Genomic DNA, 15,557 nt, shown 5'->3' with positions numbered 1-15,557 from the left:
TCTATACTGAATTGAATATATTTGTTATTAGGTATAGTAACGAGACCGTGTGCGCACAACATTGAGCTTGCAGACAATCTACAAGTCACACTGATTTTGCTCGATTGATTTGATACTTCACATGTAGCTTTATTATCAAGAAGGGATGACCAATATTGATTTTGGGGTCAAAGGTCAAGGTCACTCCGAGACTTCACAGAAAAATTTTGTAGTCACTGCACAGCCAGTTTCATACTTTACACGTAGCTTTGTTATCTAGAGAGGCCAAGGTCACTATGGACTTATAGAAAAGCTTGTAGACCCTCGTTGCGAAGGGATATGCCCGCCTTGGGGAGCTCCTGTGACGTCATACAATGCCAACATCCTGTTGTCAGTCTTAGAACCTGTGGAATGTCATGCATTAGGTAAATAGTTGGTTGTATCTTGTTTAACGTCCCACTCGAGAATTTGGAGACGTCACCATTGCTGGTGAAGGGTTGTATGATTTAGGCCTATGCTCGGCGCTGATGGCCTTTGAGTAGGGAGGGATCTTTATCGTGCCACACCTGCTGTGACACCGGCCTCGGCTTTTGCGATCTCATACGAAGGACCTCCCCATTTAGTCGCCTCTTACAGCAAGGGAGGGTTACTAAGGACATATTCTAACCCTTATCCCTTCGTTAACATACCTTAGGTGAAGTGACAATGATATATATTTGTGGGTATTTTTTGGAATGAAACTGTACTGCATGATGTGAAAGTAAAACTTCTGAGTCAGAAGTTTACTTTAAGGGAAAAGGGTCAGTTAAAATTCAGAAGTTAGTACATGTAATTTGGGTAAGATTCTATAAGCAAACTTAATAGAGTGGTACATCCTTGAATCCGCGTTGTCTGTACTGTAAGTAATCATAAGGAATCCTTCTGTTTAGTTATGGAGCTTATAGGTGTGATAGATACATTGAAACACGGGGTATGCGATTCTTTAATACCAATTTCTTTGTTGAATTTAGCATTCAACTTAATATACATGTATCTGAATTATATGAATAAATATACAAAAATAATTAATGATGTCATATTTTCATAATGAATATGAAATGTTACATCTATTCTATAAATGGTGTTATATTTTTGGTTTACCCTGTAGCTGCACTTGGCTGTTTTTTGTTACGCACACCTCGGTAGTTCTCATTGAGTGATATACCATATCATACGTAAATCATTATAAGTGCTCGCCTGATCACTTAATTTCGGGAAATCACGTTAAAAACTGCGTTGAGACTGTGAATTGAAATCATTGGATTTAACAATATGTGATTCTGAGTTTACCAGTGTGAAGAAGAACCACTTTCAAAATGATCCGTAATATAAGCATCTTCCTTCAGTTGGGGTATATAGTTTCTGTAGTTTTATCATTGAGTATTGGAGTCGGTAAAAGTAAGTATTGGAGTATGTAAAGCTGAAATAATTATGTATACTATTCATAATCCTGTTTATCGTTCTCATGTTTAGTGTCAGAAAAACTTAAATGAAGTCATTTTAGATTAAAACAAATAATTTTATGAATAGTTGTTACTGTCCCACACACTGCGATGTTATATTGCAGTGATAATACATCGTAAATTTGATCCTGATATTCACAACCCGATCCCAAAAGATTCTCGGGGGCTTATTTCTCGTATGGTGATGCAGAAATATGTCTTCCATCCGATCCGATGATCCATTCAGGGCAGCAAAAAAAGGAAAAGAAAGTTTTGTCTCAGGGTTCAGTTCCATGAAGAAATTATGAAATTTTTATCGAATAAAATATCTTACAACTACGGCTAACATCAGATGTTGAGTGTGCTAAGGTAAACCCTACCAGTAACCTTTAGAACAGAGACTGAATTGAACGCGATACTTTCTTAATATGAGACGTCATTAGACATTAACATCTCCAGAGGCTCGTACTGAATAATTATATAAATCAAGAAGTTATTTCCTTCCTCTGCGATTAAACAGAGGGTCTTGTGGTTTGTTTACTAATTGGGAAAGTCTGGCTCACTTATGGTCACAATTTCGTTGGAAGTTTACAACCACAAAGTGTATAGGCGTAAAATAAATAATTGTATGACGCTGCTGATGCTGATGAGCTGGTTCCTGTATACCCCTGTTTCAGTAATCTGTGAGGTATCCTTGAATATGTTTACAAGTTTCCTCCAAAAGGTGAAGGGTTTTGTGTCTGATAACAAAAACCAGGGGCTTATTAAGATTTCAAGGTTTCCATTCAGATTATATTATCATTTCGGTTAAAAAACAAAACGATTGAATCCTTTTCCATGCAAAATCATTTGTTCAGGTTGCATGAGGAAATACTTTACTTGGCATCGATATATTTGGAATTGAATTCAAGACATTTTTAAAGTTCTCTATGTCAAGGAAAGAATGAAAAAAAGTCAACATCTTAAATGAACGGATTAATATTTCAATTATCAAATATTTTTCCAGCATTCTATTATGAACCAGGTCCCCCATTTAATATCAGTATTATGGAGCTTAACTTCATAGGTGCCTTCATAATGATAACTTTTTAATGTCATGTTCCCTCACTCAGTGAAGTGCAAAAGATTTAACTTAAACAATTTACAAGAAGTTCATTGTTTGACATTTGGCATTAAAAAATCTCCTGATTCCAATAATTTCTTGAGTACGTTAGGGTGTTTTAAATTCCATAAACTGTGTGCCAGTGGTAAGTGCACATAATTAACTGTGTTCATTTATCCCTATTTCAGTTGTACAGCGGCAAGAAAAACCAGACAGGGTACGGCGTTCAACCCAAGATGGCGGCGAGTTACCAGTGAGTGCATGTATTTTCTTATTATATACTTTTAATTTCATCTCTTCTTTTTTTCTTTAAAAGTTTGCGGGCATATATCACACGATATATGCCCGCAAACATTCCGACCCGCAAACATTACGTCGCAATCAAATTTCTACGCCGTTAATTTTCAAATTTTTCGTGTTTTTCATCTTTTACTCAGTTAAACCGATAAAGTTATTGTTAAAAATAAGATTATTGTTACTTTCTAAATGAAATTGAAAGTATATAATAAAAAGGTTATAGACTTTTTATGGGAAATATGACGACCTCGTTTTTTGTCGCGGACGGACCTCGCAATGCGAGCTCGGTCCGTCTACGCGCCAAAAATCTCGGTCGTCATATTTTCCCATACAAAGTCTATAACCTATAAATATTTAACTTTTTTCAAGGTAGGAGAGTGTCATGTTGTTAATTTTCAACTAAATGGTTGGTAGTAAATACAAAAATTACAACTGTTGCTAGATTATCTCATTATCTATCTTAATCCTATATTTACTTACATAACTCTTTACACACAACCAAAAGTAAATTGAAGAAGAATAGTAATTAAAATACACTAAAACTTTGGTTTATTAAAATACAAGCTTATCAAAATGCGAAACTGTGGCACCAAGAAGAGTTCATTTCGGGAGCGATGAATCAAGGTTCGAACCTTGGCCGTTATAGATCGGAGTCGTCAATTCAGGTAGCGACAGTGATTCTCTAACAGTGAATACAGAATTTGGTGTGTCAGTCTAACAGGTAGCGACTGTTATGTAACAGTGAATACAGAATTTGGTGTGTCAGTCTAACAGGTAGCGACTGTTATCTAACAGTGAATACAGAATTTGGTGTGTCAGTCTAACAGGTAGCGACAGTGATTCTCTAACAGTGAATACAGAATTTGGTGTGTCAGTCTAACAGATAGCGACTGTTATCTAACAGTGAATACAGAATTTGGTGTGTCAGTCTAACAGGTAGCGACTGTTATGTAACAGTGAATACAGAATTTGGTGTGTCAGTCTAACAGGTAGCGACTGTTATCTAACAGTGAATACAGAATTTGGTGTGTCAGTCTAACAGGTAGCGACAGTGATTCTCTAACAGTGAATACAGAATTTGGTGTGTCAGTCTAACAGATAGCGACTGTTATCTAACAGTGAATACAGAATTTGGTGTGTCAGTCTAACAGGTAGCGACTGTTATCTAACAGTGAATACAGAATTTGGTGTGTCAGTCTAACAGGTAGTGACTGTTCTCTAACAGTGAATACAGAATTTGGTGTGTCAGACTAACAGGTGGTGATTGTTCTCTAACAGTGAATACAGAATTTGGTGTGTCAGTCTAACAGATAGTGACTGTTTTCTAACAGTGAATACAGAATTTGGTGTGTCAGTGTAACAGACAGTGACTGTTCTCTAACAGTGAATACAGAATTTGGTGTGTGAGTCTAACAGGTAGTGACTTTTACCATACATCGAAGAAGCCGTAAAGGTCACTAGCGACGATTCTTTCTAACACTATATTTTCATCTCCTCGATATGAAATGTTCTTGTACGATTTCCGAATCAAATTTTTAATTCGATATCGTAGTAGCATTACTATACCTGTTTTTTGTATATCGCCTTGGTTGTCTCTTTTGTTAGATTATCTAACTAGTCTGATAAATTCATTCATGTTTGCTACAATAACCGTGTGTAGTGTCCATATATGCAACCTTCTGTATTGCATAAGAACTGACTATACATTTTTACTTGCCACAACCATCAAAGTATGCTACCTAGCAATATACCCTAAGTTTGTGTAGAAACGATAGAAATGTACCTAAAATGTCAAGAAAAAATATTTTTTCGCGTGTGAGCTAAAACCACATTAGGCGTAGGCACGATAAAGAGCCTTCACTGCTGAATACCACATACATGTAGCACCAAACATAGATCTGAATTGGTGTATTTTACTCACTGCATGATGCACATAGAGATTCTCAAAGGGAAGTTAAATTGGTGAAGCAGCGATTGGTTGATTGTATGTTGTTTGATGTGATATAAACTTGTGCAACTTTTTTCAATAAGAAACAGAAAAGCATTCTGTAATTCAGTAAGGTTTTTGATAAAGGCACTGAGCCTAAGAAACTTATAAGATATTATGATTGGGTAAGTTAAAGTATAACTACGATATCTATAGCACAGTTCAAACCTATCAAAGTTTTGTTTCAAATTGGCCAGGTTTGGAAGGATTTTGTGACTTTTTATTGATTTGCAATATAGGTCTCTATTTTCTAAGTTTTGGCACCTAAATTTGTATAATTATGAAGGGACAATATTTTGATATGGTTCACGTGATTGCGGTCATATAAAACACAGCGTTACGCAATGATGAGGTAGTAAATTTTGACGTAAACTGCTGAAAAATTAAAACAATGAAATAATTGTAAAAATCTTCTCACAGTAACAGGGACTCCATTGTTCACCGAAACCCAGGGATGGAATACAATGAATTCAGTTTCTAATTCTTCTGCATGTATCCCATGTTGTACAGTGTATGTGAAAAATGTTGTCCTCATTGCACGAACAAAAACCATCTGTCAATCAGTTTGACTTTGATTTGTAGCTTTAGTGTTAAAATACAGCATTAGAGTCAAGTACAGTGACAATTTAATTTTTTAAATTTGTAAAATGAAAATAAACATTATGATACGGAATGTTGCAAAGGGCTTGAAAGTGGACTAGACAATAGTAAATAAACTTAGATAGTAATTACTAGAATACGAAAGCTCTAACATTATCTTAATAAGGTCCTTACTGTATACTCTTGCTCAGATGTTGGTGGGAGGGGGGGGGGGGGAGCTGAAGCATCCGAAAACAAGAGGCCCATGGGCCTTATCAGTCACCTGAGTATTAGTTAAAAGTATCGCTAGGCCCAAAGGCTATGAAATCTATAATGGTTTTCCTGTTCTGCATGTCTAAGCTAAATTCTAATATTCAGCAGCAGTAGACGAAAAAAGTTTTCTATAAAACAATCACACAACTATTCCCAAAAGTGCATACCCATATTGATGAAAATTTATATTAAAAAAAGTTAGGAACACAGCTGTTCTGAATATTGTGTCCTTATATCTCATTCTTTAATAAAACTTTAGACCCCTGATGTGGTCGCATAATGATTCTACACTTCAAGGGAAATTTACTATTTTGACTTAGCGAAGATTTTTAGATTATTTAAAACTGTTTTTGATATTTGCTAAATATGTGGTCCTTGAATTCCGCATATATACTTCTTTACCCGAATACTTTGAAGAATTCATATCAAAGGTCAATATTCAAGACATTTTTGATGAGATATTGCCACATTTTTGTTTGAATTTCTAATTCTGCTGCCAGTGTAAACAGTGGTGGATTTAGGGGGGGGGGGGGCGGCCGGCGCCCTCCCCCCTAAAATTTTCAAATTTAAGGTAAATCGTGGTATCTGGTTTAGAAAAATTTATTAAATGATATAAGAAGCAATAATTTCTTCCACTCCCGGAGAAATAAATGACAAAATCTTCTGATTTCTTGAATTACTTTGATGGGATAACTTAATTTTTTTTCCAAAAACCCCTAATATTTGCGTCATTTTATTAATTTCACCTTATAAAAAATGATAGAAAATAGTACAAATGACTAAATAGGAGACATATTTCAAGCCCTGTAAAATCCAGGAGCTTCCGGGGGCTGGGCCCCCATCAGGGCTTCGCCCTGGACCCACTGGGGGCCTAAAGGCGGCTCCAGACCGGGGCCCTGCCTCATAAAGTGGCGCCCCCCGTAACCGCAATTCCTGGATCCGCCCCTGGTAAAGAACATTTAAGAACTTTATATTTTTATCAAATTTGAATATTTAAAAAATAAATAAAAACACTCTAAAAAATTTTGATGGTTATTGTTTAAGATATTTGCACTTTTATATATTATATTTTATAAAGTCTTGAAATGTTTTTAAAAATATAAACACATACATTTCTACCCTCTCTCTCTCTCTCTCTCTCTCTCTCTCTCTCTCTCTCTCTCTCTCTCTCTCTCTCTCTGTAATGATTTAACCTGCACCAGTAGGACTAGTCTCTACAGAATCCTCTGAGTCGGTAAAATTATTTACACTTTTGCCAATTTTTCACATTTACATCTCAATTATCTACAATCTTTAAATCCCGGTCGTTGAAAAAAGAGAATGAAAAATTGCAATATACAAATATTTATATGTTTTGATGTTTTGTCAGTTATAAACCTTTGTTTTATTCTCGATATGAAAATGTGACGCGTAAGTTACTTTTCAACGCAGCATAGAAATCTACATTTGAAAAAGAAACATGTTAAATTACAAAATATGAATATCAGGAACACAGAATTAAGTGCGATATATTATACAAATTCCATGATTTTATACTCCCATAACACAAACTAGACGTTTATATGATTAATTAAAAATGTCATTGATATCGCCACTCCTAATGAATACTAGCTAAGACTTTTAATGTACAACCTGTAGAGGCTACCGCCGCTTTAGTTCCAGCGCGAGAAAAATGGGGTCTTATATGAAAATATCAACAAGAGCAACGCCCACTCTACCAACTACCTGTCCAATATTTCCAGATATATGTACATGTAGTAGTATTCAAAGAATTCCATATGACCAACTTCCAAATAAACCATTACTTGCTTAAAAAGAAATGCACGGATTTTTTCCTAATATCGGAGAACATTAATAAAATGTTAATTCTAAGATGTTTTTGTTACATGTACCACTGTTCATGTCAATATCAAAGTGAAGAACGGTTTTACTCTTATAAAGTATAACTTGAAGAGCAAAATTATTACTTTATAGAATGGGGGACATGCATACACCAAGTTTGATGATTCTCGCGATATTAGTGCTGTGTTTTTTCTTCACAAATACCTATCAAAATATGACTTTGACATTTAGAAATAAACGGTATCTTTCTCTCACCAGGGAGAACATGTGAACCAAGTTTGATTAACCTAGCCTTATTGGTACTTTTTATCCTTTCCACAAGGCCCAGATAGATCGACAGTCAGACACGTGAAAACACTGCATAATGCAACCCGCCTATGATGATAGAATATGTATACCAATTTGATCATCCTAACGCTATTAATACGCTTTCTAGTTTGGTTTTGTGCCTGTTAAATTAACCATGTAATTTTAATTTGAAAAAAAAAACCCAATAGGTTTCTTCCTCTAGCTAAATCATACAAAGGTGCTGACAGACACACAAACAGTCGTACTGACACAGTGACAGACTGACAGACGCACAGACAGACTGACAGTCGTACTGACAGACGTGCTGCGCCATATCATAATATATGTGTCGATGACGGGTCTTTATAGTGAAATGTTTTACTGTGATAGATATGTACCAAAGTCGAATACCAATCATAATAGTAGTACGCTCCTTTAAACTGAGCACCCAGCAATCTGTGCGCACAGATTACACAAGGCGAGGGAACGGTTTCTTTTTGATTTTTTAAAAATGAATGTGATACATGAAGGAGAACTCCTCTTATTATGAATAGCACAGTGTGTAAACTGTAAAAAGTTCAATTCTGAGATAAGGAATAACGGTATTATCAGAGCCTTAGAAACGTGTGTTCTATAGCTTGCCAATAAAAACATTAGCTGCCTTCAATATGAGATCGCAGAATGTGTACAACGAATATCCACGAACCATCCTCAGGTCGTCGTTTGTTATTTCGATATGACGGGTTATCAGTAACTCACTATTCAATTCACTGTGTACGTAAACACTCAATACAATAGTATATTTGTGCAAACTACAATACCACAACACTCTGCACGACACACACTAATCACTCGCGCAAAACCTGCCAAAATATTCAAAGGCCTCAAGTAAATATTTGTTCATTCTAATACATGTAAGAAACCAATTAGAGGGCTCTTCTAAAACCTTCAAAATATCCATTTACCTCTCATTTCTTTTATTTCAGCCAAACAGTTATACACAAGTAATAAAACACTTATTGTCCTGTAATGACTCAATTATTTCTCGGTTGGTTTTTTTGGAAGCCCTCTTGGATCTCTGCAGTGTTCTGATGACATCCATGTGTTCATTATGCGTATGGAAGCCGGTAGATAGTTTGCGTCAGTATCAGATTAGATGTAAATATTAACAACTGCTCACTACAGAGGTGTTCGAAATATAATCCAATATTGCTCAATGAATTTTATCTTCGCTTTGAAAAATAATTCTTCAGTACTATGAATTGTTTGATATTTGAGTGGATGGATGGACGCATGCATGCATATATATATGTATATATATATATATATATATATATATATATATATATATATATATATATATATATATATTACAAACCAATATATATATAAATTACAAACCGATATCATTTACTTTTAGCCCCTGCCAATGACAAGTAGGTCAAGACAAGGAGGAGGAAGTCATCAATCCGGATACGGAAGTGACGCTTCGGGGATTCAAATCCCAAACTTTGAACCTGAATATCGCTCATACGACGTTTCACAAGGACAAAGAAGTTCAAGCCAGTCAGGTTCTCAGAGCAGCGGGGTGTACAATAGTCGACCAGATAATTCTTATACACCTAGCACAAACAGACAAACAGTGTACTCTTCAGGTGGCACTACCTATAGCAGTTACAACCCTGGTAATACAGGTGGCGGATCTGTTATTCAGAGGGGCGGCAGTAGCTACCCCTCTGGGAGTCGTTCCGTGGTCTACCCCGCAAGCAGAAGCAGGGCAAATGTTCCTAACACGGGAGTTATGTCTAATGACCCGGTAATACAACGCCTTTTATACGAATACAGTAAACACTCTCATAAAACAAATTCACGCTTATTTAATCCCCTATGCAAGGAATATACCAAAAATAACGAAGTTTGGTTATAACGAACTGTTTTTTGCTATAACCATGTTTTTTTCTGCACTATCTCATCAGACTTGTTTTGAAATTAAGCATTTTTGGTATTGTCCATTTTCAATTGTAGAATTGTCCGGCGGCTAGCGGTTATGATGTTTATATTAACGGATTAAGGTGCAACGAAGCTGTCCGTAATTTGGGAAAGTTTATTTGCTACACGTATGAAAGGGCTTCTAGGGAATGTTGTCAAACATGTCTTGCTGTTAAACAAAGTTACAATACAGGCGAGTGCTTTCGGCGGTACCTTTCAATTATCATTTTTTACTTTCATTATTTATTGTAAAGGTGAAACTTTGTCATAAAATGCATTATCAATGATACCGATTTAAAATATTTCCTATTGACGTGAATGTATAGATCTGTATACGTGGGTTTTCAGGATGCGAGTATGGCGACCGCAGTTACCAATGTAGAAACATAGAGCCATTTGACTGTTACGTGGCTAGGACTAGGGACATCTGTTGTGACCGATGCGCTCAGTTCTTACGACAGCTTAACACAGGTACATTCACCCTAAAGCTATCGACTCAACTCAATGTATTTCCCTGTATGGAATGCCCTGTTAGGTATTTTCAATGTCAGTGACATTGCACAGGTTTTCATCTGAAATAAAATTCTAAGACTATGTATTTGTGATGGTTTTCAAAAATAATTCGGTGATTTTTGCTCATTTGCTTAAAGTTCAAGACCAGTTTGTTATTTTCATAGCAGGATACATGTACATGTAGCAGTCGACATTTTAAGAGTGAGAAACGACTGTAGAATTTGAAATATGGAGTATTGCAATAAAAATCAATATCAATAATTTATCATAAATCGTTAATAATGATTTTATCGGAAAAAGTAATCACAAGAGCGAGACAAATGATTTTTTTTTTTATCAGAGTCACGTTTCTGTCTGTGTGTGGTGTTAGTCAGGTAGACAGATGTTACACACGTTTCTGTCTGTGTGTGGTGTTAGTCAGGTAGACAGATGTTACACACGTTTCTGTCTGTGTGTGTGGTGTTAGTCAGGTAGACATAATTATGATGTTACACACGTTTCTGTCTGTGTGTGGTGTTAGTCAGGTAAACAGATGTTACACACGTTTCTGTCTGTATGTGGTGTTAGGCGGGTAGACAGATGTTGTTACACACGATTCTGTCTGTATGTGGTGTTAGGCGGGTAGACAGATGCAATGTAGCATGTTTTTTCAATCACAATCTCATATACAGAAATGTGTGTAACAGCATCTGTCTACCTGACTAACACCACACATAGACAGAAACGTGTGTAACATCTGTCTACCCGACTAACACCACATACAGACAGAATCGTGTGTAACATCTGTCTACCCGACTAACACCACACACGGACAGAAACGTGTGTAACATCATCTCTCTACCTGACTAACACCACACACAGACAGAAACGTGTGTAACATCTGTTTACCTGACTAACACCACACACAGACAGAAACGTGTGTAACATCTGTTTACCTGACTAACACCACACACACAGACAGAAACGTGTGTAACATCTGTCTACTTGACTAACACCACACACAGACAGAAACGTGTGTAACAACATCTGTCTACCTGTCTAACACCACACACAGACAGAAACGTGTGTAACATATGTCTACCTGACTAACACCACACACACAGACAGAAACGTGTGTAACATCATCTGTCTACCTGACTAACACCACACACAGACAGAAACGTGTGCAACAACATCTGTCTACCTGACTAACACCACACACAGACAGAAACGTGTGTAACATCATATGTCTACCTGACTAACACCACACACAGACAGAAACGTGTGTAACATCATATGTCTACCTGTCTAACACCACACACAGACAGAAACGTGTGTAACATATGTCTACCTGACTAACACCACACACACAGACAAAAACGTGTGTAACATCATCTGTCTACCTGACTAACACCACACACAGACAGAAACGTGTGCAACAACATCTGTCTACCTGACTAACACCACACACAGACAGAAACGTGTGTAACAACATCTGTCTACCTGACTAACACCACACACAGACAGAAACGTGTGTAACAACATCTGTCTACCTGACTAACACCACACACAGACAGACACGTGTGTAACATCATCTGTCTACCTGACTAACACCACACACACAGACAGAAACGTGTGTAACAACAGCTGAAGATTGTATGTTGTTATGTAGGAGATTTTTGCAGTACTTTGTCTAAAGAAGTATCGACTAAGAAACACTGCACAATACCAAATGTAATATTTCCTGAAATTACGTCAACCAGTAATATCAAAACAATGAAAGAAACACTCTGTATGTCTATTTCAAAACTTTATTTTGAAAAAGTTTTTATGCTATATATATATAAGGGAATAAAAATGAAATAAATAGAAACCGTGTCTGCAGTCGGTCACTGGGTTAGTTATCCAGGAGATCACACGGTAAATATTCTCCACATGCCGGTATCGTGAAGCTGCACGGCAGGTAATTATCAAAGGCGGAACATAATGAGGAACTAATTGCAGTAAATTCCCCTCGCTATTGGGTGCTGTCAGTGGTATGTTTTCGATTTCATAGACGTCGGTGCACAAATCGCACCGGTATAGTTCATATGGTCCCCCATTATCATTCTTTCTGTCTTTATAAGATACACCCAGTCGCATTTTCCACTTATAATTTTTAATCTCCAGTAGATGTATGTCAAAGTGCCTCTCGTTGAGATATAATATGTGTATTCTACAAATCATCTGCAGTGAAAATGGAAATCAGACTTCGATGTTTTCTTCTACTGGCAAAAAAGGAATTGTCAAATTGATCAAAATATTCTTGTAGGGGTTGCAAACTGTGCCTATGGTGACCTGACGCCCCGCTGCACCGTTGTCAACCAAAAGCGCCACCTTTGCTACTTACCAGAGAACCAACGACTCTGTTGCATAACCTGTCCACGGGTAGCGACTGACTCCACGCCAGGTTAGGGGGCCTTCATTTTAGTCCAGATAATTTACTTTTCTGCGAAAGGTAATTCCTACGGAACGCTACAGAATTTAATGTTTGATCTAAACATTAATAATTATTTCAAAATCATGCCCTTAAGGTTTTGATCAACTCGCTAGAAGTATGCTTGAAATTTGAAATATGTATGATTAAAAATTCCTACACTAATGTAAGTAATAATTTTATGCGTTTCTTTCATATCAATCGTATAATTCATCTCTTATATACATGTGCCGAGATCCTTGTTTAATATATTTTGTCGGTACATGACAGGTACAATGTATAAATGTTTACATGTGAATTTGATTAGTTTCACAAATCTCTGTGTGAAGAAAATGAGACAGTCGAAGTAAACCCCATTTATCTGCAGGGTGTCGGTGGGGCGATCAGAACCCGGAACTCTGTACACCATACACTCCCAACGGTTTGATGAGGATCAACTGCTACCAGAGTTCCGTCAATCAGGTGTGCTGCAGAACTTGTGAACACATCAAGAACAGCGTCAGAAGCCCCGTGGCAGGTAAATGTCATAAAGTAAAATATTAAAATATTACAAACACTAAAGGACAGAAAACCGCCCTTTAAAGAAATGAAAGAATTTGTAGGATGTGCGATATTAATTGTGTGGAAGATGAGATTCATTCACTGATTGAATGCCGCTTATATAAAAGTGATAGATATGCATTTACTTGATAATATTATTTTTAAAAAATAATAAAAAATTTGTGGATTATGTCCAGTGAGAATGATATGAGGCCCTCGTATGTTGCTTATCAAGCTAGGCAATCTTTTAATCAACAGTTTTAAAACAAAACGTAGTGCATTATATAACCTTTAAAAGAACCAAACAAATGTCAAAGAGTAATAATGTTACTGCTCAAATAGAAGTGTACATGTTACAAGTTCTTTAATGGACGTATATCAATCACATGTATATGTCTTACAAGCATTTACCGTATATAGATAATCCCCAACTGCTATAATCTTCTGTAGTCAGTTTTTGATGTTGACTATCAATTTTGACTTTCTTCTTTTGTATGTTGCTCTTTATTGTATGCCCTCAAGGGTCCAAATTGGTTTCAATAAATCTAGTCTAGTGTAGAGCCGAGGAAAGAAAGACAACTCTCGGCACGAATTATACAAGAAATTCGAACTTTATGGTTTATCAAACATTTGGAACGAGCAAATCTCCCGTAATATTGAATGCGGTATATTGATGCGATGTCAAAACTATCGCAAAAATTAATTATTTTGAATTAGTAAATTGTATTCAATTTTTGCGATAGTTTTGACATCGCATCAATATACCGCATTCAATATTACGGGAGACTTGCTCGTTCCAAATGTTTGATAAACCATAAAATTAAAATGAGGATATGTTAAATCCAAGAAGTCCAATGAATTATTACTCGTCTCCCCACGTGCAACACTACATTTAGCATACAAGAACATATGCATGTAGCATTAAATATTGTTTTCATTACCCAATACAAGTTTTGCCCAATACAACACAATTTTTGTGCAAATATCTTGTAAACGTCCAGTTTCTCCATATACTGTGTCATAAAGTGCTACTTTTCTGTAGAATATGCCTTAATAAAAATACATATAGCTGGGCATGTTAAAAATGTCATCGTTTTCAAAACGTCATATCTCACATGTATACAGATACACTGGTTTATGGGCAAATAATGGGAACACAACTTTGTCAAACAAATCCAAGTGAAGATTAAAAGATAAATCAAATAATCTATTTTTTCCTCAAGTACACCATACTTTCATTCTGGTGCTTGTGTAGACAAATGCTTTCTCGTCGTACATAATGATCCAGATCTGGAAAGTAATTAAACACTTTTACAGTTTCATTTACTGGATTAAATAATCTTATAATGTAAAACTTATACGGTACCAATTTTGATGCACCAGATGCATAATGTAATATATATATATATGTATAATATCATACAAAAAAGGTACTGTTTGGCATCGGTCCTTTCGAGAGAAAAAATAGTTAATTTTGTTATTTTTATATTCACTTGTAGTTTTCAGGTTTCATTGTAAATATCCGAATTGCGTAGATGTGCATAAACTTGTTCCTAGTTTTCATTGACCGTTGTCAGCCTTTCTTCTGTTTGTCCATCAACAGGTTGTGAGTACGGAGACAAGCCCGTATCGATAAACACGCCGAGGGGGACATTGAATTGTGCAGATTACCTTCATTACGCCGGAGAAACTGCTTGCAATGACAGTGAAATCAGAAGCTATTGTTGTCATACCTGTTACAGGTACCGACAGGCCCGAGCAGGAAGCAGCGGACAGTAAAACCGATCGAAGCGATGGTGGAAATTGGATTTTCAAGCTTGGAGGCTTTTCACATCGTTTGATAAGCGTGAACAAACCAAAAACAAAAATCTATTTGGACATATTTTAGTCCAATACCATTGTACTGTATACTGTATTTAGGTATATCCTAGATTTATGACGTCATGACGTACAATTGTCTGTTTACATCTGATTGGCATGCTCAATTAAGAATTTTAATCAAAGTTATTTATACCACATTTACTTTAACCAGTTACATTGTATTTGTGAAAGTTTTTCATCCGTTTTCAGATTTGTAATAAATTACACATACACACACAAAGGATCCTTTCTAGGAAGTATAAGTATACTCATAAATGTATGAATACAATTATGGCATTGCAAATTAGCCTTAATATAGGCATCAGCACATATATACATGATGCTACGTTTTAAATGTTCTCACGTACGCTG

At 36.2% G+C, this 15,557-nt stretch overlaps 1 protein-coding gene across 1 annotated transcript; it reads left to right on the top strand.

Annotated features, from left to right (window-relative positions):
- The first annotated feature begins 408 nt into the window (after nt 1-408).
- On the top strand, nt 409-15,426 carry LOC125646127 (uncharacterized). Its single transcript, XM_048872289.2, has 8 exons — nt 409-1,416; nt 2,751-2,815; nt 9,249-9,644; nt 9,854-10,010; nt 10,166-10,288; nt 12,621-12,758; nt 13,153-13,302; nt 14,929-15,426. Exons 1-8 carry the CDS (start codon nt 1,335-1,337, stop codon nt 15,102-15,104), a joined length of 1,287 nt encoding a protein of 428 aa, XP_048728246.2. The 5' UTR covers nt 409-1,334; the 3' UTR covers nt 15,105-15,426.
- Nucleotides 15,427-15,557: the final 131 nt, after the last annotated feature.

This window comes from Ostrea edulis, chromosome 6 (assembly GCF_947568905.1).
Source record: "Ostrea edulis chromosome 6, xbOstEdul1.1, whole genome shotgun sequence".
Taxonomy (NCBI): Eukaryota; Metazoa; Mollusca; class Bivalvia; order Ostreida; family Ostreidae; genus Ostrea; species Ostrea edulis.
Note: the sequence above shows the minus strand (reverse complement) of the source record. Positions and strands in the feature narration are given on the sequence as shown.